Below are 22,417 nucleotides of genomic sequence, written 5' to 3'. Positions count from 1 at the left end.
GCCCATAATCCTAGAACTTCGGGAGACCAAGGCAGGCAGATCCCTTGAGGTCAGGAGTTTGAGACCTGGCCAACATGGTGAAACCTCATCTCTACTAAAAATATAAAAATCAGCCAGGTATGGTAGTGAGTGCCTGTAATCCCAGCTACTTGGGAGGCTGAAGCAGGAGAATTGCTTGAACCAGGGAGGTGGAAGTTGTGGCAAGCTGAGATCACACCACTGTACTCCAGCCTGGGCAACAGAGCAAGACTCTGTCTCGAAAGAAGAGAGAAAGAAAGAGAAAGAAAGAAAAGAAAGAAAGAAGGAAGGAAAGAAGAAAAGGAAGGAAGGAAGGAAAAGAAAAATGTTGAATTAATTTTGTGTGCCTAGCAATTCTTTTTCATTTCAGAGAAGGTGCCTATTATGAAATCCTTCAGTTTTTGACATATTTCTCATAAATCTATTTGGACTCTGGTGACCAGAAGGATTTCTCTCAGGGCCAATTTCACATCTTCAAGTGCTTTTTCTTCTACATGTTAAGCAAATCTCTTCCAATGTCTGATAAATCACCTTGTACATAAAAAAAAATCACCTTAGACTTTAAAACCCACCAACTTTTCACTAAGTTGTGTTTTCATTAGAAATAATTAACTAGCTCCACAAATGTTTTCATGGAATGTAGATGAGACATTTCTGTCATTTTGAAAAAAAAAAAAAAAAAAAAAAAAAAACATTTCATTCATATGCTTTCATATAGGAAAAAAGATCAGGTGGTCATCTGAGGGAAAATGGACAGGGACAAAGGATCACTGTGAAGTTACTGGCCACTTCAATCCAATTAGTTTAAACCTTCTTTCTATGAACATCACTCTTTGTTTTTGTTTTTATCTTTTTGAGACAGAGTTTTGCTTTGCTATCCAGGCTGAAATGCAGCGGCTCAATCATGGCTCACTGCAACCTCCGCCTCCTGGATTCAAGAGATTCTCATGGCTCAGCTTCCCAAGCTGTTAGGATTACAGGCATGAGCCACCAAACCTGGCTAACTCTTTGCAGAGCCAGGGTTTCATTATGTTGCCCAGGCTGGTCTCGAACTTCTGGACTTAAGCAATTCGCCTGCCTTGGCCTAAGCATCACTCTTTTAATAAAAATGTCAGGTAATTCTTAGTCATGTCTGAATATTTACTATTCATTTATTTATTTACTAGAGGCAGGGTCTCACTCTGTCTGCCAGGCTGGCGTGCACTGGTGCAATCACAGCTCACTGTAACCTCCATTTCCGAGCCTCAAGCAATCACTCTCCTGCCTCAGCCTCCCAAAGTACTGAGATTACATGCACAAATCATTGTACCCTAACTGGATATTTAGATATCAAAAATATTAACTTGTTTTTACTTTTATTTTTCCTAGGGGGCAAAATCCTGCTCTCTAGGAAAATAAAAGTTTTTTCATTATGAACTCCATTGTCAAAACATTGTTTGTAATTCAAAAATCTGGAAACATTATAAATATCCATTGATAGGAAAAAACATAAGTAAATGGTGGCATAGCCATGACTTCATAACTACACCAGCTACGTAGATGCAACAGAGTTCTTTGCATCCCCAAGGATAAATCTAAAAAAATACTGGGAATAAAGAAAGCAAGTTGCAGAGAATACTTTTGTGTATGTAAAAGTTGAAGCTGGGCACGGTGGCTCACACCTGTCATCCCAGAACTTTGAGAGGCTAGGCAGGCAGATCACTTGAGGTCAGGAGTTTGAGACCAGCCCAGCCAACACAGTAAAACCTGTCTCTACTAAAAATACAAAAAAAAAAAAAAAAAAAAAAAATTAGCCAGGAATGGTGGTGGACACCTGTAATCCCAGCTATTTGGAAGGCTGAGACAGGAGAATTGCTTGAACCCGGGAGATGGAGGTTGCAGTGAGCCGAGATCTTGCCACTGCACTCCAGCCCCAGCGACGGCATGAGACTCTGTCTCAAAAAAAAAAAGTTGAAAACATACAGATTAATGCCATTAATGCTATATCTTATCGATATATACATACAAAATAAGAACAGCAGGAAACGTGCATGTTCCATAATGAAACGCATCCAGTTCAGGAGAACGGTCCCTCTGGGAAGGAGGGAAGAGAAGAGCTGGTGTCAGGAGGGTTCCCGAGGGACATGTATAAGTTTTTATTTCTCAAAAAAAATGATATGGAAATGCTAAGATTTGCTAGTGCCAGATGGGGTATAGGAGGCTTTTTCATTACTCTCTGTAATTTTCTGTATCTTTAAAGTATTTCATCATTAAAAAAATAAGTTCCCTATTTCCCACTGGCTGCAGAAATTATGTCTTCAAAATGCACCACTGCTGAGCTGATGGGGAGACAACTGATTTTAAAGACAAGTGGGGCCGGGCACGGTGGCTCATGCCTGTAATCCCAGCACTTTGGGAGGTTGAGGCGGGTGGATCACCTGAGGTTAGAAGTTCAAGACCAGCCTGGTCAACATGGTGAAACCCCAACTCTACTAAAAATACAGAATTACCCAGGCATGGTGGCAAGCATCTCTAATCCCAGCTACATGTGAGGCTGAGGCAGGAGAATTGCTTGAACCCAGGAGGTGGAGGTTGCAGTGAGCCGAGATTGCGCCATTGCATTCCAGCCTGGGCGGAAAGAGTGAAACTCCATCTCAAAAAAAAAAAAACAAGTGGACAAAGCAAAAGAGGGATGGAGAACAAATCAAGACACCTGCATCCCGGTTATACTTCGGGCTTTGGGTAACTGTAGTTTTAGGCAACTATTTGAACGTGAATTTCTTCATCTGTAAATCGGTGATAATTTCTGACTTGCCTGCTTCACAGGGATGATGGAAGAGTAACTGAGACTATAATAATACAAGTAAGAAGTGGCTGTTGGATTAATTGTGCTAATTACAGGATACTTGTGTTTTTATATAGGCATTAAACATTCATTATTTACTTTAAAGCTGATAAAAACTTTGTGATGTAGGCCAGGCGTGGTGGCTCACGCCTGTACTCTCAGGACTTTGGGAGGCTGAGGCGGGCGGATCATTAGGTCAGGAGATCGAGACCATCCTGGTTAACATGGTGAAACGCTATCGCTACTAAAAATACAAAAAATTAGCCAGACGTGGTGGCGGGCACCTGTAGTCCATGCTACTGGGGAGGCTGAGGCAAGAGAATCTCTTGAACCTGGGAGGCGGAGGTTGCAGTGAACTGAGATCATGCCACTGCACTCCAGCCTGGTGACCGAGAGAGACTCTGCCTCAAAAAAGAAAAAAAAACTTTGTGATGTATTATTTTCCATGCCTTTTGGGGCGTTCTTCTTTCCATAACTACCCCTTGTCAACAAGGAACGGACAATGACTTGCAGGGGCAGAGTGGGTGTCTGTGGTAAGCAGTGACCTGACACCTGGCACAGGAAGCTCTGACCAACAAAGGCCGCGGTGACTCGCCAGGCCAATGCCATTTCCTCAGGCATCAGAAGTCCTGGAAATGAGGAGTGAATGAGTCTGCTGGTAGCCAGGGCTAAAGCTGAGAGAATACACAAAGAGAGGCCACGGACACCAGGCGTGGGCCTTAGAAGTCCTCGTGCGATTAAAGGGGTGAGTCAGTGAACACAATCAATACGCAGAAGCCGGAAAGTAGAGAACAGATGCTCAGAGCAGAAAATAAATGGGTTGGTTGGTAGTGGCAGGAATCACGGAGGAAAGAAAAAGAGGGGCTAGGTCACCCTTATTTTGGCCACCAACAAACGTCCATGTGGTTTTATCAGTCAGGGTGCCAGCAGGAAACACATGGCACCCCCGAAACAGTGATGGCGGAGAGTGGGATGAAGGAACTATTTACCAATGGCAACGCAGGGTTAAGGAAACGCAAAAGGGATGGTGAAGCGTCTGAAGGGTAGCAGCTCTAAGAAGCCCTTAGCAGCCACGGGTGTAAAGAGGCAAAAGGACGAGTTGGTTCCTGGAACCTGGTGAGACTTATGGTGGAAGCAAAGGGCCACCCAACAGGAGCTAGGGTTTTTGGTAGAAAAACACAATGACTGGACCACGTGCAGTGGCTCACACCTGTAATCCCAGCACTTTGGAAGGCGGAGGCAGAAGGATCACTTGAGGCCAGGAGTTCGAGACCAGCCTGGCCAACATGGCAAAACCTCGTCTCTACCAAAATTACAAAAAATTAGCTGGGCGTGGTGGTGCATGCCTGTAGTCCCAGCTACTTGGGAGGCTAAGGCAGAATTGCTTGAACCTGGGAGGTGGAGGTTGCAGTGAGCCAAGCTCATGTCACCATACTCCAGCCTGAGTGGCAGAGCAAGACTCTGTCTCGAAAAAAAAAAGAGAGAAAAGCAAAACACAATGATTGGCAGCATGTGGCCTTGCAGAGAAGAAGCTGGAAGAATAAATACATACTTCAGCCTGTCTCTCTGTCGCCCTTCAGTCACCCCTCAGTGCCTTTCATTGGCCAAACCTAACCAGAACCTTGAGAGCAAGAGAGCTTGGTTGATGTAGTCTATTCAAGTCAGCCTCTGAGATCACAGAGTCAGGGGAGGAAAGGCAGAGAAGAGACTCACAGGGGCACATGAAAACTGTCCAGAACAGTGGCAGAGGTGTCAAGATAATCCAGAATCCAGTGCTGTGTAGAAAAGTCAGAATCCAGTGCTGTGTAGAAAAGTCCCCGCTCCTGGAGGCTGAGCTATGCAGTGCTTGGGGGTTCCCATAGGATTTGTTTCCCTTGTTTTCACATGTATACACATAACACATAGCATTGCATAAGGATGCTTTCCTTCCGAGTCTTGGTTCCTTTCAATCAAGAGTGTAATGATATAAAAACGTTAAGTAATTTCCTCCATATTGGAAGTAGGACAGCCTGGAACCAAAGCTGCAACAGCCGGGGTCAGAGCCATGTTCTTTCCATTCGAATGCACTGGATGTACAAATGTGATATCAGCCCCATGACAAAGCGGAGAAGTCACTGCGTGCTGTGGTGCTCGCTTATGGTCACAGCTGCTCAGGGGGCTGAAGTGGGAGGATTGCTTGAGCCCAGGAGTTCAATCAAATCCAGCCTGGGTAACATAGCAAGACTTTAGCTCTTAAGGAAAAAAATAGAGAGAGGCCGGGTGGGGTGGCTCATGCCTGTAATCCATCAATTCAGGAGGCCAAGGTGGGCAGATCACGAAGTCAAGAGATCAAGACCATCCTGATCAACATGGTGAAACCCCATCTCTACTAAAAATATAAAAATTATCGGAGCATGATGGCACACACCTGTAATTCCAGCTACTCGGGAGACTGAGGCAGGAGAATCACTTGAACCTGGGAGGTGGAGGTTGCAGTGAGCCAAGATCATGTCACTGTATTCCAGCCTGGTGACAAAGAGAGACTGTCTCAAAAAAGAAAAAAAAAGTACATTTTAGGAAGATCCCATTGATAGATTGCAGATCAGACTGGAGGAGATGATGTGGGCATCTAAGTTTGCAATTGTGATGAGATTTTGCTTGAGGATCCGAATTAGCAGGCCAGTGGTGTATATGTAAAGGGGGAGGCACTGTTCACTTGTTATGTGCCCGTTACTGCTGCAGGGGCTAAGGATGTAGCTGAGAACCAAACAGATGCCTGCTCTTGTGGAGCTTATGCCATCTGAAGCTGTAAGGGTGGATGATCTGAAGCTGTAAGGGTGGATGATCTGAAGCTGTAAGGGTGGATGATCTGAAGCTGTAAGTGTGAATGAACTCTCCACAGGAGAGACCATAGAGAAGCGAACAGGAAGCCTGAAGCATGCCTGTGAGCAAAGAGGGGGAAGTGAAGACAGGAGCCAGTGGAGCAGCTTGCAGAGAACCAGGAAGGGCAACCAGTATGGGAACATGTCATGCAAACCAAGCAAGAGAAGATGGCTTCAAGAAGGGGACCAAAACAGGGCTGATGACTGCAGAGGGCGAATGAAGACAAGACCAAGAAAAGGCCCTGGAACTGACAAACAAGAGGTCATTTGGAAGCTTGATCAGAAAAAGTCGGTGCAGCGGATGGATGCTAAACTGAGAGGTCACTTAGGAACCATTATGATTGGGACTTACAATGGGAGTGCTGTCTAGGAAAGAGTTGGATGCTCCACACGCAGGAGTATTTTGATATGGTCATCATTCAGGCCTGCAGATTTATGGTTTTAAAATCCTAACTGCATAACGGTCTCCAGGGTCAAGCAGGTCCTAGGACCTAACTCATGTCAATCAACTCATGAGAAACTGATTATAATCCCAAATGCCAAGTTAGTAATTTTCGACTAATAATATTATTTTCCAGTGGTGGGAATATTTGAGCCCATTATCCAGGACACCCTCGTTCCAGTATTAAGCTACTTAGGGAGCTGGATTATTAATCAGAAGCCTGTTAGATGGTACAGAAGAGAACAGGAAGGGCTACTCCTGAAATGCATTTCATCCAATCCATGGTGAAGGACTCCTTTGGTGATCTCTCTGCATATCCCTGACTCTTAACCTTGAGGTACACCAGAGCTCAGTTCTTGGACTTGCCTTTTTCTATTTATACTTATGGCCATGGTGAGCTCGTCAGCATCATGGTGGTTAGGTTCTAGCAACTCCCGAATTACGTCTCCAGTCATCTCTCATTTAAGCTCTAGACTCATGTGCCCACCTGCCTGCTTCATACCTCGAGATGGATGTCTGCACACAGCTCACTCTGCATGTTCCACACAGAACTCCAGCTCTGCCTCTCAAGCCTGCAGCATCCACAGCCTTGGCCTATTAACTGATGGCAACTCCATTATCCCAGTTGCTCAAGTCAAAATCCTTGGTGGCATCTTGACCCTCCCATTTTTCTCATATCCAGCAACCAATCTATCAGATAATTCTGTTGTCTTCACTCGAAATATCACTAGAACCAGACCACCTTACGCCACGTCCACTGCTATCATCCTGGCCTGAACCTTGCTTGCATTCTCACACTGGCCAGTTCCCAACCAGAAGTGAGGATTTTTTTTTTTTTTTTTTTGAAATGTAAGTCAGGGACCAGGCGCAGTGGCTCGTGCCTATAATCCCAGCACTTTGGAAGGCCAAGGTGGGAGGATCATCTGAGGTCAAGAGTTCAAGACCAGCTTGACCAACATGAAGAAACCCAGTCTCTACTAAATTTAAAAAAAAAAATTAGCTGGGAGTGGTGGCATATGCCTGTAACCTCAGCTGAGTCAGGAGAATCGTTTGAACCTGGGAGGCAGAGGTTGCGGTGAGCCGAGATCACACCATAGCACTCCAGCCTGGGCAACAAGGGCAAGACTCCGTCTCAAAAAAAAAAAAAAAAATTAAGTCAGATCATGTCACTCCTCTGCCCAAAACCTTCCCATGGCTCCCCATTTCCAAGGGGGCTCCAACTCTCTGATTTCATCTCCTACCATAGCCCCCTGCGCTGACTGCTCCAGCCTTCTGAGTTTCCCTGTATATCCTAAAACATGCCAACGGTGCCCTGCCTCATACCTTTGCTGTGCCTTTTGGCAAGAACACTTTTCCCTCAAGTACCCATCAGGATCAGTCCTCGCCCTGCCACTTCAGGAACATGGCTTGACTCTCAGGGAGACCTTCTCCCACCCCGGCCTCCATGCTGGAGCTCCTCCAAACTTGAACTTCCTCTCCCTGCTGTGGTTTTCTCCTTGGTCTCTCATTTTCACACTCCATGATTTACTTATATTTTGTAGTCTGTCTCCAGCATTAGAATATAAGCTCTATGTGGGCAGGAATTTGTCAGTTTCACTCACTATGGACTCCCAGCACCCAGGATGGGCCTGAACATAAATGTTTGAATGAATAAATAAATGAACAGATTACTCCTGTCCCTTGAGAGTTCTTCAGCAGTTACACCTAAGGGAGTATCTTCTGCTTCTGGATCTGGCTGGCCAGGCATCCATACCATGTACCCAGTTTCCAGTGTGCTCTGGACCATCCACAGATCCAGCCTTTTCACCTACAGATGCTCTGGGGACGGGTGGGAACGGAAGCAAAAGGGTCTACCTCCTCCTTCGGTCAGGACACGTGCACACCTTCCTGAGGTTACATGTGAAGCACTGTAAGTGCTTTTATTCAAGCACATATTCAGACGGCCTCTTTGACTACTTCAGCAGCATCCAGAGGGAAGCCGTCACTTCAGGAACATTTGCTGATCACCCCGTATGTGACTGGCACGTGATCATTTTCTCAAAGATTTGTATTAGTGGAAAGGAAGAGGCAGCAGCAGAGAAGGAGGTAGGAAAGAAAAACTGGAAGGAACAAGGTCTCAGAACCACGCATAGGACTGTCTGTACTATGGCCCCAAGCCCTCGGATGCAGAAATAGAACACGCGGCGCTCTGATAAAATAATCTCAGAGTAAGAAAAAGTGCTGAGGAATCATGTTCAGTGCTTTCGAGCTGGCTCTGCCTGTACCAGGTATCTGCATGCTGGGCCCTTGGGCCAAAAAACTCCCACACCAGTGGGCGTGATTTTGGATTCATTCTGCATTGTTGACCAATAATCACACTTACATCACTTATATTAACTGAATCGAAAAACCCAGGATCTACTATATGTTCTAACCTGATTGTAAGCTTCAGAAAAGGCAAGAGATGACACTATTTTTAGTGTATGTGTTAACATGCAGCTATATTTCAGGAAAATTCTTCCTCCACTTTCAATGGACTGTTAACTAGCAAAAGTATTTTTTTTTTCTCCCTGAGATGGAGTCTTGCTCTGTTGCCCAGGCTGGAGTGCAGTGGCACGATCTCGGCTCACTGCAACCTACGCCTGCTGGATTCAAGCAATTCTCCTGCCTCAGCCTCCAGAGTAGCTGGAACTACAAGCATGCACCACCATGCCTAGCTAATTTTTTGTATTTTTAGTAGAGACAGGATTTTACCATGCTGGCCAGGCTGGTCTTGAACTCCTGACCTCTTGATCTGCCTGTCTTGGCCTTCCAAAGTGCTGGTATTATAGATGTGAGCCACTGTGCCCTGCCAGCAAGTTTTAATATCAGAATATGCATCATTCCCCAACCGAAGCATGTCACAAACTGCCCCATGCCCTGAATGCTAAATAAATCTGAATTAAAATAGAGACAACTAGAGATCAACAGTTCTTTGCTCTTTGCTGTTCATGAAAGCCGAGCCTTGAAGGTGGCACATGAAGCAGAACTAAGCTCTGGTTTTCAACTGGTTCTCCAGGGTGAGAGGGGAAAAATAGGCGTTAAACACAGGGCCTTTATATCACACAAAGGTCTAACTTCAGCCCCGCCTGCTCCCAGACATGTTTGATAGAGTTGTTTCCCTAAACTTCCAGGACCTTGGCAGCTCCACCAGTTGCTAGTCATCTCCTGGGGGTGGCCTGTAATGGAATGTAAATTTACATGTAACACAGTTGAGGGTCCGTTCTCTTTCAATCTGTTGGACTAGGTAGACGCAGTTTTCTGCTAGAAGAGGGGTGCTTTCTGACAATCTGATTGGAACTTCTTGGAAGAAACTGCAGCCCGAAGAAGTTAAACGACTTGCCTGAAGGGTTACAGGTGTGGAGTAGCAGAATGGGACTGGAACTCTTTTGTTGCCCAGGATGGTCTTGAACTCCTGGGCTCAAACGATCCTCCCACCTCAGCCTCCTGAATAGCTGAGACTACAGGCATAAAATGTTGTTCCTTGCTTGGAACTCAAATGAGCACCCAGGATTTCTGACAACGGACAAATTCAACAATCCTTTTTTTTTTTTGAGGCAGAGTTTCGCTCTTGTTGCCCAGGCTGGAGTGCAATGGCACAATCTCGACTCACCGCAACCTCGGCCTCCAGGGTTCAAACGATTCTGTCTCAGCCTCCCGACGTAGCTGGGATTACAGGCGTGGGCCACTATGCCTGGCTAATTTTGTATTTTTAGTAGACACAGGGTCATGCTGGTCAGGCTGGTCTCAAACTCCCGACCTCAGGTGATCAACCTGCCTCGGCCTCCCAAAGTGCTGGGATTACAGGCGTGAGCCACTGCGCCCAGTCCAAATTCAACAATCCTGATTTAACAAGAGTATGTATTTTGAGGAAGTCATGGGGCTAACTGCTCTCTTGCTCATAGCACCCAACCCTTCCAAGTAGGGAGAGAGTTGGCAGGGACGGGACCCGCATCAGGAGGATGAAATACGCACGGAGCAGTGAGGTGGGGTTGGGAGGAGCAGATCAGCAGCACCCACCCAGCAGCGGCCAAGGCAATCTCCAGACAGGGTCAGGGTGAGCCAGGAGCTGTGGGGCATCCCAGCAACAGGAATTCACCTCTCCTGAGGTGAGATTTCTAGGGAGGACTGGCAGGAGCAAGCTGAAACTGCTCTCACACCTGGTTTTCCTCTCCAGGGCTGAGAAATTAAGAATCAAATAAAACCTCATTAACACTTCAGGACCAGAGTGGGTGAAAGCCCCCCGTGTGCCACGTGTCTCCCCAGCCCATGATTCCGCTTGACCTCTCTACTCTGGCAGACCCACCTGAAAGGTGTAGGTGCATTTTCTCCCTGTGGAATTCTTTACCCAAGTTGTAATCTTATCTGGAGATGTTCCTAAGTGTGGCCCAGACTTCAACAAAGGTCTGACTCGTTGTTGTACACAATCACGTGTTTTATTGGAAAACATGTCTACACTGCATTGAGCACCAACACAGGTGTGACCAAAAAACCCACAGTCCTGTCCCCGCAGGCCCTGGGTCCAGTGTATGACTTGGGGGTGGACTGTTATTTTTCACAGTGAGGGGGGAAGAAAGGATGGGAAAGGAGATGGGCCTTTTCCCGTCTCCTGTTCAGGAATCTGAACAATGAAACAAAGTTATTTAAACTCATCCAGCTCTTCTCATTCCCCTTCTCTCAATCAGCTGATGTTCAAATACGGAATCGGAGCCAGTGGGACCAGCTGGATTTGGGAACACACAGACACACTGTTTAAAAAAACATCCACACGTTATTGCGAAAAATGGGAGGAATGGGCTGTGCTTCCGACTGATAGTTTACTTTTTCCTGTTTTATGAATGCTTACAAGTTTACAGGATACCAGAATTGCACAATCGCAATCATGACAGAGCATCTGCTCAGTATAAAAACTTTGTTTAGAAAAAAAAAAAAATCCAATGGCTATATGGGAAGAGAAGTGCCAGGTTGGATGGTGTGGAGACAGAACGACACCTTGAGATCCTTTATTTTGTTCTTTTCGATAGGACCCCACAGATATTTGTGGTATGTCATGAAGACTAGAGATATCTTCTATTTTTAAGATCAGATATTTAAGTCCAGCTGCTTTTAAAATTAAGATTGTAGAAAATGATTTTTGTTCCCCGTATCTTTCCTCTGAGGCAGAAAATGAATGTAATGTAAGTGGCAGGTTTTATTTCTCATACCAGAGGCTCACATAGGATTTTGTTCTGCATGGGGGCTCGTGCTTTTGAAAACGCTTGAGCCTCTAGCACCATTAAACATCCAGCGGCTTCCTCAGTGTCCAGGCTGAGATATCCGTATCCCGGAACAAAGCAGCCAATCTGAAGGATATGCATCACTGGGAGGAGGGAAGGCTGCCCCCTTAGCCCCGGCTCCCCATCATCCGAGGGAAGTGGAGGGGGCAAGTCTGGGAGTCACCAAGTCATGGCTGGAGAAGGATTTGGGTAAAGCCAAGTCTAGAGGCTGCCCGTGGCCTACTTGGGAGAAACAAAGCGGCTTTGAGACTATAGACTTCCTGCTTGTGTTCTAAGATGGATGTCTTTGAAATGATTAATCTGGACCAGCTAAAGGCAGTTGCTTATCAAGCATTATCCAAGTTGAGATTTTCTACTTGATTATGTGATATACATCAGGCTTTAAAAGATAGATCGAACTAGACCGGAATGTGTACATTTCAACAGATCAGCAATTGCAAAAAGGCTGGTGCTATTTACTGACATGGCACTGGATCCAAGGACTCCGTGGTTATAAATATTTCCAGATTCCTTTGCATTTTAACAATAACAGAGAACGGTCAGACGGAGACACATGATTACAGCATCTAACATCGATCCAATGGTCCAGTCTTTTTACAAAGCAGTTTATACAGTTTTGCTCCATTTTCTATGAATTTTGTCTTTCGAATCATCTTTTATAGAATGTAGATTCGAAAACATGTTTGAAAGGCAAATATTTAGAGGAGCCAGGCCTGGTGAACCGCCTTTCCTTCGGTTACTTTGGCAAGCAGAGAGATCACCATGGATTCTGAACGGGGTGGGCAAGCGTTCCACGGATCATATTCTCCCACAAGCTCAGGGACGGGGCGCAGAGGAACAGAAACAGTCGTTTTTCAGTGTGTTGGCAGCAGGGCGTAACCCTTCAGCTCTTTAGGGCCTGTGAAAATAAAGAGAAAGGTGGCTGTCGTGTCTCTTACTGGCATTGTGAATAGTAACCCGGTGAGTCCTCGTTCCTCTTGTCCTTTGCTCTAAGTCTTCCAAGTTCTGACACCTGGTGATCATCTCTTGTCCCCGATATTCCTCCTCCATGCCTTCATCCTGACATAGAAGGGTCAGACTCCCTGGCTTTTCCAAACATGCTAAGTCCACAGCCGTGTTGTCAACTGTATCCCTCAGCCTTCCACGTGTGTATCACTTGTCCTCTCCCCGCTGTTCCATCATATATCATCCCCCCAACACATACAAGAAAAAGGTTTTCTCTGGCCATGAGTGTGGATATTCTGAATCCTTAAGGAAGTTTAATAAGGAGAAAAAACTCCTTCCCTTCATTAGTAGTCAAAGGTAGGAGTCTGTGACCACGTGTGTGGGTGCATGCGGGGCAAGAGTAAGAGAACTCAATGAAAAAGACCCCATCTGGCCGGGCACGGTGGCTCACACCTGTAATCCCAGCACTGTGGGAGGCCAGGGCGGGTGGATCGCCTGAGGTCAGGAGTTCGAGACCAGCCTGACCAACATGGAGCAAGCCCATCTCTACTAAAAATACAAAATTAGCCAGGAGTGGTGGCGCACGCCTGTGATCCCAGCTACTGGGGAGGCTGAGGCAGGAGAATCGCTTTAACCCAGGAGGTGAAGGTTGCGGTGAGCTGAGATGGTGCCATTGCACTCCAGCCTGGGCAACAAGAGAAAAACTCTGTCTCAAAAAAAAAATGAAAAAAGAAAAGAAAAAGACCCCATCCTCAGTGGAACTCCTCGTCAGAATGGGCTGCTAGCTCTGTGACAGATGAGTTTTCCTCCAAATTCAGTTAGTTGGAAAATTAAGACGAGATCAAACGTGGTCAGATCTCAACAGAAGTCAACTTACGAGTCATCTCTGGCTCTAACTCTCTTCTTTTGGAAATTTGTAAGGCCTAAGTAGAGATTTGTTCTTCTGGGGAATCTTCAGATGTAGTCCTTTTGAAGATTAAGAAGCTTTTTTTTTTTTTTTTCTAGAGACAGAGTTTTGCTCTGTCATCAGGCTGGAGTGCAATGGTGTAATCTCAGCTCACTGCAACCTCTGCCTCCCTGGTTCAAGCAATTCTCCTACCTCAGCCTCTTAAGTAGCTGGGACTACAGGCGCCCACCACCACGCCTGGCTAATTTTTATATTTTTAGTAGAGATGGGGTTTCACCATGTTAGCCAGGATGATCTCGATCTCCTGACCTTGTGATCTGCCCACCTCAGCCTCCCAAAGTGCTGAGATTACACAGGCATGAGCCACCGTGCCCGGCTGCTTTTTCTTATTTTTAAGAGACAGAGTCTTGCTCTGTCACCCAGGCTGGAGTGCCGTGGCACAATCATAGCTAACTGTAGCATCAAACTCCTGGGCACAAGTGATCCTCCTGCCTCAACCTCTCAAAGCACGAGGATTCCAGGTGTGAGCCACTGCACTCAGAGCCCCAATTAAGAACTTTTGAACATGACCGTTATACGAAAGATCATTTTTTTGAGACAGGGTCTTACTATGTTGCCCTGGCTGGTCTACACATGCCCAGTGGCTGAGACTACAGGCATGAGCCACCACACCCAGCTAATATTAGAAATTTCCATTAGTTCAAAGGTTTGAGCTCTAGACATGATAGCCTTCATTTACCTATCACATGGGCATAAGTTATTTACTTACGAATACCTTCCCGACATTTTTCGCATAACCACTACGATGATTCCACCAATGAAGCCAATGGCCAATAAGACCCCAACTATAATTCCAACCAGGGTCACGGTTGCCAAACCATCTGAATGAGAGAGAGGAAAAAAAAGCATGAGTCCCAGATAAAAAATATGCCGGTGATAAAATATGTAATATATAAACAAAGCTGCTGCCCTACTGTACACAGCAAATAATGCTCATGTTGGTTGAGCACAGAGCATTTCTTCCAAAAGGAGAGAATGTGGGCTAGTCTAATCCTATTTTACTAACAGGAAGATTTCAGGGCCTGAGGATCTACCAACTTAACGCTCACATCGCCTTCGCTGTTAATTTTTGGGTAGTGTTTGCGTCTCTTCCAAAGGAAAAAACATGGCTAGTCTAATCCTATTTTACGAATGGGAAGATTTCTGGGTCTGAGAATCTACCAACATAACGCTCACGTCGCCTTCACTGTTAATTTTTGGGTAGTGTTTGCACAGGGCTATTAAATTGGCCCCTATTTTCATTCTTAGTAACAATAAACTGCGCTACGATACCATTCCCCGTATCTGTCATGAAGGGAATGGTCTCATCTGGGATTTGCTTATTTTCAAATACAGGGAATTCCCTTTTCTCTATTGAAAAAAAAAAAAACCTTGAAATCTGTTCTCAAAAGGTTTTCCATTCTGTTCTCATTGACTGCAATCCAAAACAGAATGTAATTCATCTCAAAAATTAGCTTCAAAGAAATTTTGTAAAAACTCAAGTATGTAGGAGTATTTTGATGCCAAAAATCTAGCCTACCTTTGTCAACTGTTATCTGTGTCTCTCCATCCACTTTCTCTGTAAAGAGAAAGATACATTAATGTAGAATTATTAGGGTTTAATAACAATTCGCAAAAGATGAATTTACCCAAGTGGAAAGTAGCAAAATATAAACCAAGAGGATGACTTCTTAAATAAATTGGATCAGGGGATTTCTAAGCAAGCCCCGATGTGACACTGTCTTTGTAACTATTATTATCTAACTTACGAATCCTTATTCACACCAATGGGTCCATAGCACTTTTCTATTTATTAATTCTTTCTCATCAAATTTAGAAAGCAGAATAAAGGAAACTGAGCCACAAAGATCTTAAATAAATGGTCATAAGTATCAGAGGTTAAGGGAGCAGAAGAATCCAGAGCTGTGGATTCTTAGTCCAATGTCAGGATCACAGAGAAGGGACAGACTGTGAAGAGGTCTATTACTCATTTTGAGATTAATACTCTAGTTTGGGAAGATGTGACCAAGACTCTGATTAGTCTCAATATCTATTTCCTGGGGCTTCTTTGGTAGCAAAATCCAGATTTTTACAGGGCAACAACAGTCCCAGCTAAGGTTCATGAACGAATACACCCTTTGCATTCGTGACACTGTTATTTTAGGACTTCTATCTGCAGTCAAACCTAGTCTAATAGTTACAGTGTGAATATTTGTCATTTTGAGTTTCTTTTGAACAATTTTATGCGATAACCTATTTAAAAATAAAAATGTTTTGTTTTTCTCTTTGATCTCTTTATATAACGAGTCCTTAACTCCTCTGGGTGGTGGCTATTTACTAGTTTGCAGATGGAGGAAAAGTCAAGATGCCTTGATTTAAAAAGCAATTGGAGAGAAGTTAATCATCAGTCAAGCCCTGCCCTAAAATCTTAGTTCACAGCTTGCAAAACACGCCAGGTATCCAGTAGCTTTCCTAATCAATGGTAAAACTAGCCAACCATCACATAAAAGATGCCTACTTTTTCTAATGGTTGGGTTTGAAAACCATCCCTTTTGGACCAAGGCTCTCCTCAACACAAGGTGCCTCCTCAAGATGGCCCCAGGGTACAGGTCCCAGAAGCCAGCTCTCGGCGGATGAGCTGAGCCCATGGGTATAGAGCAGGTAAGAGCTCATGCTGACTGTGGTACCTCACCATATAGGACACGGCTGGGTTTGGGCTTTCCTAGATCAAAGGTGGCATCAAATCAACTCCCCAAATGTCATCGCTAGAAGTCAACTGCCAGCAGAGATAAGTCAATCGTTTGCTTAGCACATCCCACCACATGGGTGCTGATTCTAGGCTCTTCATATACCATCCTCAAAGACACCATTGGTTGAAAATTGTATTACTGAAAATAAAGTTTGTGGAGGATTTGTTATTAAATCAGAGCTTATTAGTCTCATATTTCCCATACCCCTCCCAATGACACTGACTGTGATTCTGAGCATGCGTCATACATGTGCACATCATCGTATTTGGGTGTTTCACAGCAGAACTGAACATCTGCTGCCCTAATAAAATTACCCCTTGAAAACTGAGTGCTACTAATGACATTTTGGCTCACATGCAAAAATGTCTTGGGATAATGAGCTATTAAGTAGGAATGTGTCCTAAATCACAATTTTTGTGACAGGGTGGGCAATTTTGTGACAGGGTGGGGCAGGGGACAGGCAACTGATAATTTTTTTTTAAAGGAATAGAAGAGAGGTATGAAGTATGATAGAATATTCAACATGGATGGCACAATTTTCTGCTGTTAATTAGCTGTCAACCCATGACAATCCTCCAAAATTTTAAAAAGTTTTCCAATGACCACTTATATTGATTATTCTTTCTTTGCTTAGCTCAACTTGGCTTTCCCTGGGGTTTAAATGTTAATCATTTCTTTAACAGCTTGGAGTGAGGTTCAGGTTTTATCTCAAAGCACCCCCCAGTTTTTTTTGAGACAGAGCTCTGTTGCCCAGGCTGGAGCTCAATGGCATGGTCTTGGCTCACTGCAACCTCCGCCTCTCGGGTTCAAGAAATTCCCCTGCCTGAGCCTCCTGGGTAGCTGAGATCATAAGCACCCACCATCATACCCAGCTAATTTTTGTATTTTTAGTAGAGATGGGGTTTCACCATGTTGGCCAGGCTGGTCTTGAACTCCTGACCTCATGATCTGCCCACCTCGACCTCCCAAGGTGCTGGGGTTACAGGCGTGAGCCACCACGCCTGGCCTCAAAGCCCTTTATAAGGTTTTTTCCCCCTACACCATGGCAGAACACATACAGCAGAAAATGTACTAAATTAACCATTTTTAAATGTACAGTTCAGTGGTATTAAGTACATTCATATTGTTGTGCAATCATTACCATCATCCACCTCCTGAACCCTTTACATCCTGCAAAACTGGAACCCTACCCGCTAAACAGCTTCCCCAGCCCCTGGTGACCACCACTCTATGTCTCCATGAATCTGACTGTTCTAGGGACCTCATGTAAGTGGTGACATACAGTATTTCTTTTCTACTGGTTTATTTCACTTTGAATAATGTCCTTAAGGTTCTTCTATGTTGTATTACGTGTCTGCATTTTCTTCCTTTTCAAGGTTGAATAATATTCCATCAAATACACCACATTTTGTTTATCTATCCAACTCTCCATGGCCACTTGGGTTTCTATATTTTAGCTATTGTGAATAATGCTGCTATAAACATGGAAGTACAAAAATAAAGCATTTTTTAAATCCTAAAAAGTACCATAGTTTTTAAAACGAGATTGGTGATTAATCCTGGAAATGTAAAAGGGACAATAAAGAAGAGCTTTCTTTTTTCTTTTTTTGAGATGGAGTTTCGCTTTTGTTGCCCAAGCTGGAGTGCAATGGTACAATCTCGGCTCACTGCAACCTCTGCCTCCTGGGATCAAGAAATTTTCCTGCCTCAGCCTCCAGAGTAGCTGGGATTACAGGCATGTGCCACCACGCCCAGCTAATTTTTTTGTATTTTCAGTAGAAACAGGGTTCCACTATGTTGGTCAGGCTGGTCTTGAACTCCTGACCTTAGGTAATCTGCCTGCCTTGGCCTCCCAAAGTGCTGGGATTATAGGCGTGAGCCACCATGCCCGGCCAAGAAGAGCTTTCTAGGTATTCAGATGTGCAACTGGTTTGGGAAACCATTGGTTTAAACATGATATTTATATGTAAGACCTATCTAGACAAAACAATTTACATAAAATTTCTCAAGTTAGCTAGCACTCATTGAGGTTTTCAGAGGATTACTTCATTTTCTCTTCCACCTTATCCACTATAAAATAAGGCATTTTTTGAAACCTCAAACAACTGAATTTCTCAAGACATCTCTAGAAATAGGAAGTGATCTCTTTCTATTTCTTAAATTAACAATTATTTTTCCTTATTCTCATCAATGATGGTCTAGATAGAAAAATAGCAAAGACTCAAAAAACTCCTCCAAAGCTTTTCTCCAAGGTATTTCACTCACACGGCTGCAGCTGCCAACTGTGAGTCACCAGTACAACCCAAATCCTGGCCAGATGGGTTTAGAACAGATTCTTGCACCACGTAAACAGACATGAACTCAGTGGAAGGTGGTAAGTATTCTTACCTAGTACTTACTGGACAACTGCCATGTAGAAGTAAGTAAATGTCAAGATCTCCAGACTGTGAAGAGGTCTGTTACTCATTTTGGAGATTAATACTCTAGTTTGGGAACATGTAACCAAGACTGTGATTAGTCTCAATATCTATTTTCTGGGGCTTCTTTGGTAGCAAAATCCAGATTTTTACAAGGCAATGATAGTCCCAGCTAAGGTTCATGAGCAAATACATCCTTTGCATTCATGACACTGTTATTTTAGGACTTCTATCTGCAGTCAAACCTAGTCTAATAGTTACAATGTGAATATTTGTCATTTTGAGTTTCTTTTGAATAATTTTATGCAATGACCTATTTAAAAATAAAAATATTGTTTTTCTCTTTGACCTCTTTATATAATGAGTCCTCAACTCCTCTGGATGATGGCTACTGACTAGTTTGCAATGGAGGAAAAGTCATGATTTCTCTATTTATCTATCTATAAATCTATTAAGATTTACAGACGATAGCTGAGCGTTGCACCCTTGGGTGTCCACACACAGTTCTCCATGTCACATTCTATCAGCCTGGGGCCCGCCATGCAACATCAGTAGCTACTTAACTCACCCTGTGCAGGTGTTATCAGTAATTATTTCAGGTAGAGAGGTATGTTCAGCAACCCACTAAACCAACTGCATCAACTCAAATCCAATTCTGAACCTATCATACAAGGCTTGGTTCAGAAGTCACTCCTACATCCCAACACGCCCCTTGTTGATCATTACATTTGTTCACGGACTTTGGAATGTGCCGATTCTGCAAAAGTAGATCAGCCTCCATGGAGGTGACTGGTTTTCTTACCCCTGGAGTGACTGGTTGCCACGTTTGAGGTTGTGGTGCTCGGACTTCCTTCTTTGGGGTGCACTGTGCTTTCTGGAGTTGGCAGATCCTCGGGACCAATGTCGGTCACACTCTTGACACTCGTTGCCAACTATTGTGGGTGTGAATGAGGAAAAATAAGAAACAAAGCCTAATCATCTTAAAATATATACTCTGCCTTATAAAAGAAAAGGATTTAAGGTGGCATCAAAATATGGAACACATGATGGCATACACTGCAAGTAGAAACAAGAAAACGAACAGAAACAATTAGATCTTGAAGAGACAGTTGTACACACATGTTCACAGCAGCATTATTCACAGGAGCCAAAAAGTAGGAGCAACCCAACTGTCTGCAGACAGAAGAATGGATAAACAATACGGTCTACACATGCAACGGAACATTATTCAGCTTAACAAAGGAAGAGCATTCTGACACACGTTACAGCACGGATGAACCTTGAGGACGTTATGCTAAGTGAAATAAACCAGTCACACAAAAAAAGTACTATATGATTCCACTTACATAAGGTACCTAGAGGAGTCAAATTCTAAAGTAGAAGACTGGCTGCCAGGGACTGGGGGAAGGGAAGGATGAGGAGTTACTGTTTCATGGGTAGAGTTTCAGTTTTACAGGATGAAAAGTCCTGGAGATCAGTTGAATGATGTGAATATACTTAACACTACCGAATTGCACACTTCAAAATGGTTGTAATGATAAAGTTTATGTTATTGTTTTTACCACAATAAAAAACATATGCTAATGAGTACCTCCTATGAGCCCAGCATGGTTCCAAGCCCTGGGACTATAATGTGAGTAATATAAATTATCTGTTCTCTTGAAGCTGGCATCTGGGATGGGGTAGCAGAATTTGAACACTTAGCAGGTAAACAAATACAAAAGGTCGTTTGACATGATTGTGAGTGCTTTGGAGGAAATATACGCTAGCCTTGTCTAGACTAGACTGGACTAGCCTCTGGAAAACCTTCAGTCAAGGGCCAGATGAGTAAATGTTTCAGCGGTACAGGCCACACAGTCTCTGTTCTAACTAATCAACTCCACTCTTCCAGTTGGAAAGCAGCCAGAGAATTCTCAGCTGAATGGGCATTGGTGTGCTCCAATGAAACTTCATGTACAAACACAGTGGGTGGGCCAAATCTGGCGGGTAGTTTGCTGACCTCAGGGCCAGAGGGTGACTTCTGAGGGAGGTGGGGGTGAGATTACTTTAGGCTGTTTGAGATGGCTTCAAATAAGAAAAAGTCAGCCATGGAAAGATCTGGGCAGTGTTCTAGGCAGAGAACACAAAAACCTAAGTTGGAACAAGCTTGGTGTGTTCAAAGGTCAGAAAGTCCAAGATGGTAGACATAGAGAAAGTGAAGGAGATGCCGGTGTACAGGGCAGACAGGCAGGTGGGAACCCCTGTTCTGTTACCAGAGAAATCATAGATTGCCTCAAGGGTGGAGGACGTGGCTCACTGACCTCCTCCATCCCTCCCAATGCTTGGCATCTTGTCTTCTCTATGGCAGGTATGTAACAAGAGTTAATTAAAATTCATCAGGTTAAGAATGTGTTGGTTGAGAGGCTAAATAGTCTATAATCATGTGATCTGTGGACTGGTTCTAGTCCATGTTTATTACCAGTCTATAATGGGCAAAGAAACTGAGAAGACATATTTGGAACCCATTAGAGCAATGACATGGCCACAACACCCAAGAAAACTTTCATTGTATTGAAATTTGGGCTGTAACAGATTGGAAATGTAAAATCCTGACTCCTTACCAATTTAAGAAGCCTTGGCTTCTACTCTGAAACCATCTGTGATCGTCCACCAGCTAAGTGCACGAAACTGGGAAGGACAGTAAGTCCTCACTTAACATTGTTGATAGATTCTTAGAAACTTAAGGAAAATGACACGCAGTAGGTCCTCGAATAATGTTGTTTCTTTATAAGTCATTTTGCTTCAAGTCACAGGTTTCTAAGAACCTATCAACAGCATTAAGTGAAGACTTATTCTTTTTTGTTGAGCCACATAACTATACCTTGGTATGGTGGTAAACATGCTGATTTTATATATAGACATATTTATCTATAAATTAATATACATCATAACCTTGCAATTTGATCACATGCCTATGGAAAACATTCCTCTCCTCCCAGGACACTGACCAGAGTTGTCAAGCCAGCTGTAGAGAGGTCTTCGCCAGCTCCTGGGGTCACCACATCATCTTCGGCACCCGGCATCACAACGCTGCCTTCTGTACCTGGAGTCTCAATGTCATCTTCTGGCTGGCCCGTGCTGGCTGAAGAAGAAAGACTGAGTCAGAGCCTCAGGTAGAAATTGCATAAGCAGGCCGGGCGCGGTGGCTCAAGCCTGTAATCCCAGCACTTTGGGAGGCCAAGGCGGGTGGATCACGAGGTCAAGAGATCGAGACCATCCTGGTGAAACCCCGTCTCTACTAAAAATACAAAAAATTAGCTGGGCATGGTGGCGCGTGCCTGTAATCCCAGCTACTCAGGAGGCTGAGGCAGGAGAATTGCCTGAACCCAGGAGGCGGAGGTTGCGGTGAGCCAAGATCGTGCCATTGCACTCCAGCCTGGTTAACAAGAGTGAAACTCCATCTCAAAAAAAAGAAAGAAATTGCATAAGCAGACTGAATTTGCCGTCTACTGCGGAGTATTTTCTTTTAAAAACTTCTGTTTTATTTTGGTCCTTTTTCTGGCTTTCCGCGGTGCCAGAAACCAAACCATCCTCCTTGCAGCAATTCTGACATACACAATACCCTGGTTATCTCCACTACAAAGCAAAGGAAAACGAAAACATCAAAAGGTAGAGCAGCCAGCCCCTCCCTGGGGCCCCACCGAGATGGCCTGAACAGGGGACACACATCTTTCCTTTTCAATAAGGAACCAGATTCTTCCTGGTGTCATTTCTGTGATGAATTAATGTATTCATCTAGACCTCAACAATTTTAAATTAGAGTCAAAGGGAAAGATTTCTAAACATACCCCTTTACAGACTCCATGCAAACTGAGGTCTCCATCTTTTTATTTTTATTTTTTCCCTACTTTTTCAAATCAATTCTTTTTAAGAGACAGGGT

At 44.1% G+C, this 22,417-nt stretch overlaps 1 protein-coding gene across 1 annotated transcript in view; it reads right to left on the bottom strand.

Moving 5' to 3' along the window:
- Nucleotides 1-10,574: 10,574 nt before the first annotated feature.
- Nucleotides 10,575-22,417, bottom strand: part of PDPN (podoplanin) — a 33,643-nt gene continuing 21,800 nt past the window's right edge. Inside the window, 5 exon segments of the mRNA XM_021668365.2 lie at nucleotides 10,575-12,337; nucleotides 14,061-14,172; nucleotides 14,871-14,909; nucleotides 19,300-19,429; nucleotides 21,485-21,618. Of these exon segments, the coding sequence (XP_021524040.2) occupies nucleotides 12,331-12,337; nucleotides 14,061-14,172; nucleotides 14,871-14,909; nucleotides 19,300-19,429; nucleotides 21,485-21,618 (422 nt within the window). The 3' untranslated portion in view covers nucleotides 10,575-12,330.

This window comes from Aotus nancymaae, unplaced genomic scaffold (assembly GCF_030222135.1).
Source record: "Aotus nancymaae isolate 86718 unplaced genomic scaffold, 86718_ANA_hifiasm-v0.15.2.pri h1tg000053l, whole genome shotgun sequence".
Taxonomy (NCBI): domain Eukaryota; kingdom Metazoa; phylum Chordata; class Mammalia; order Primates; family Aotidae; genus Aotus; species Aotus nancymaae.
Note: the sequence above shows the minus strand (reverse complement) of the source record. Positions and strands in the feature narration are given on the sequence as shown.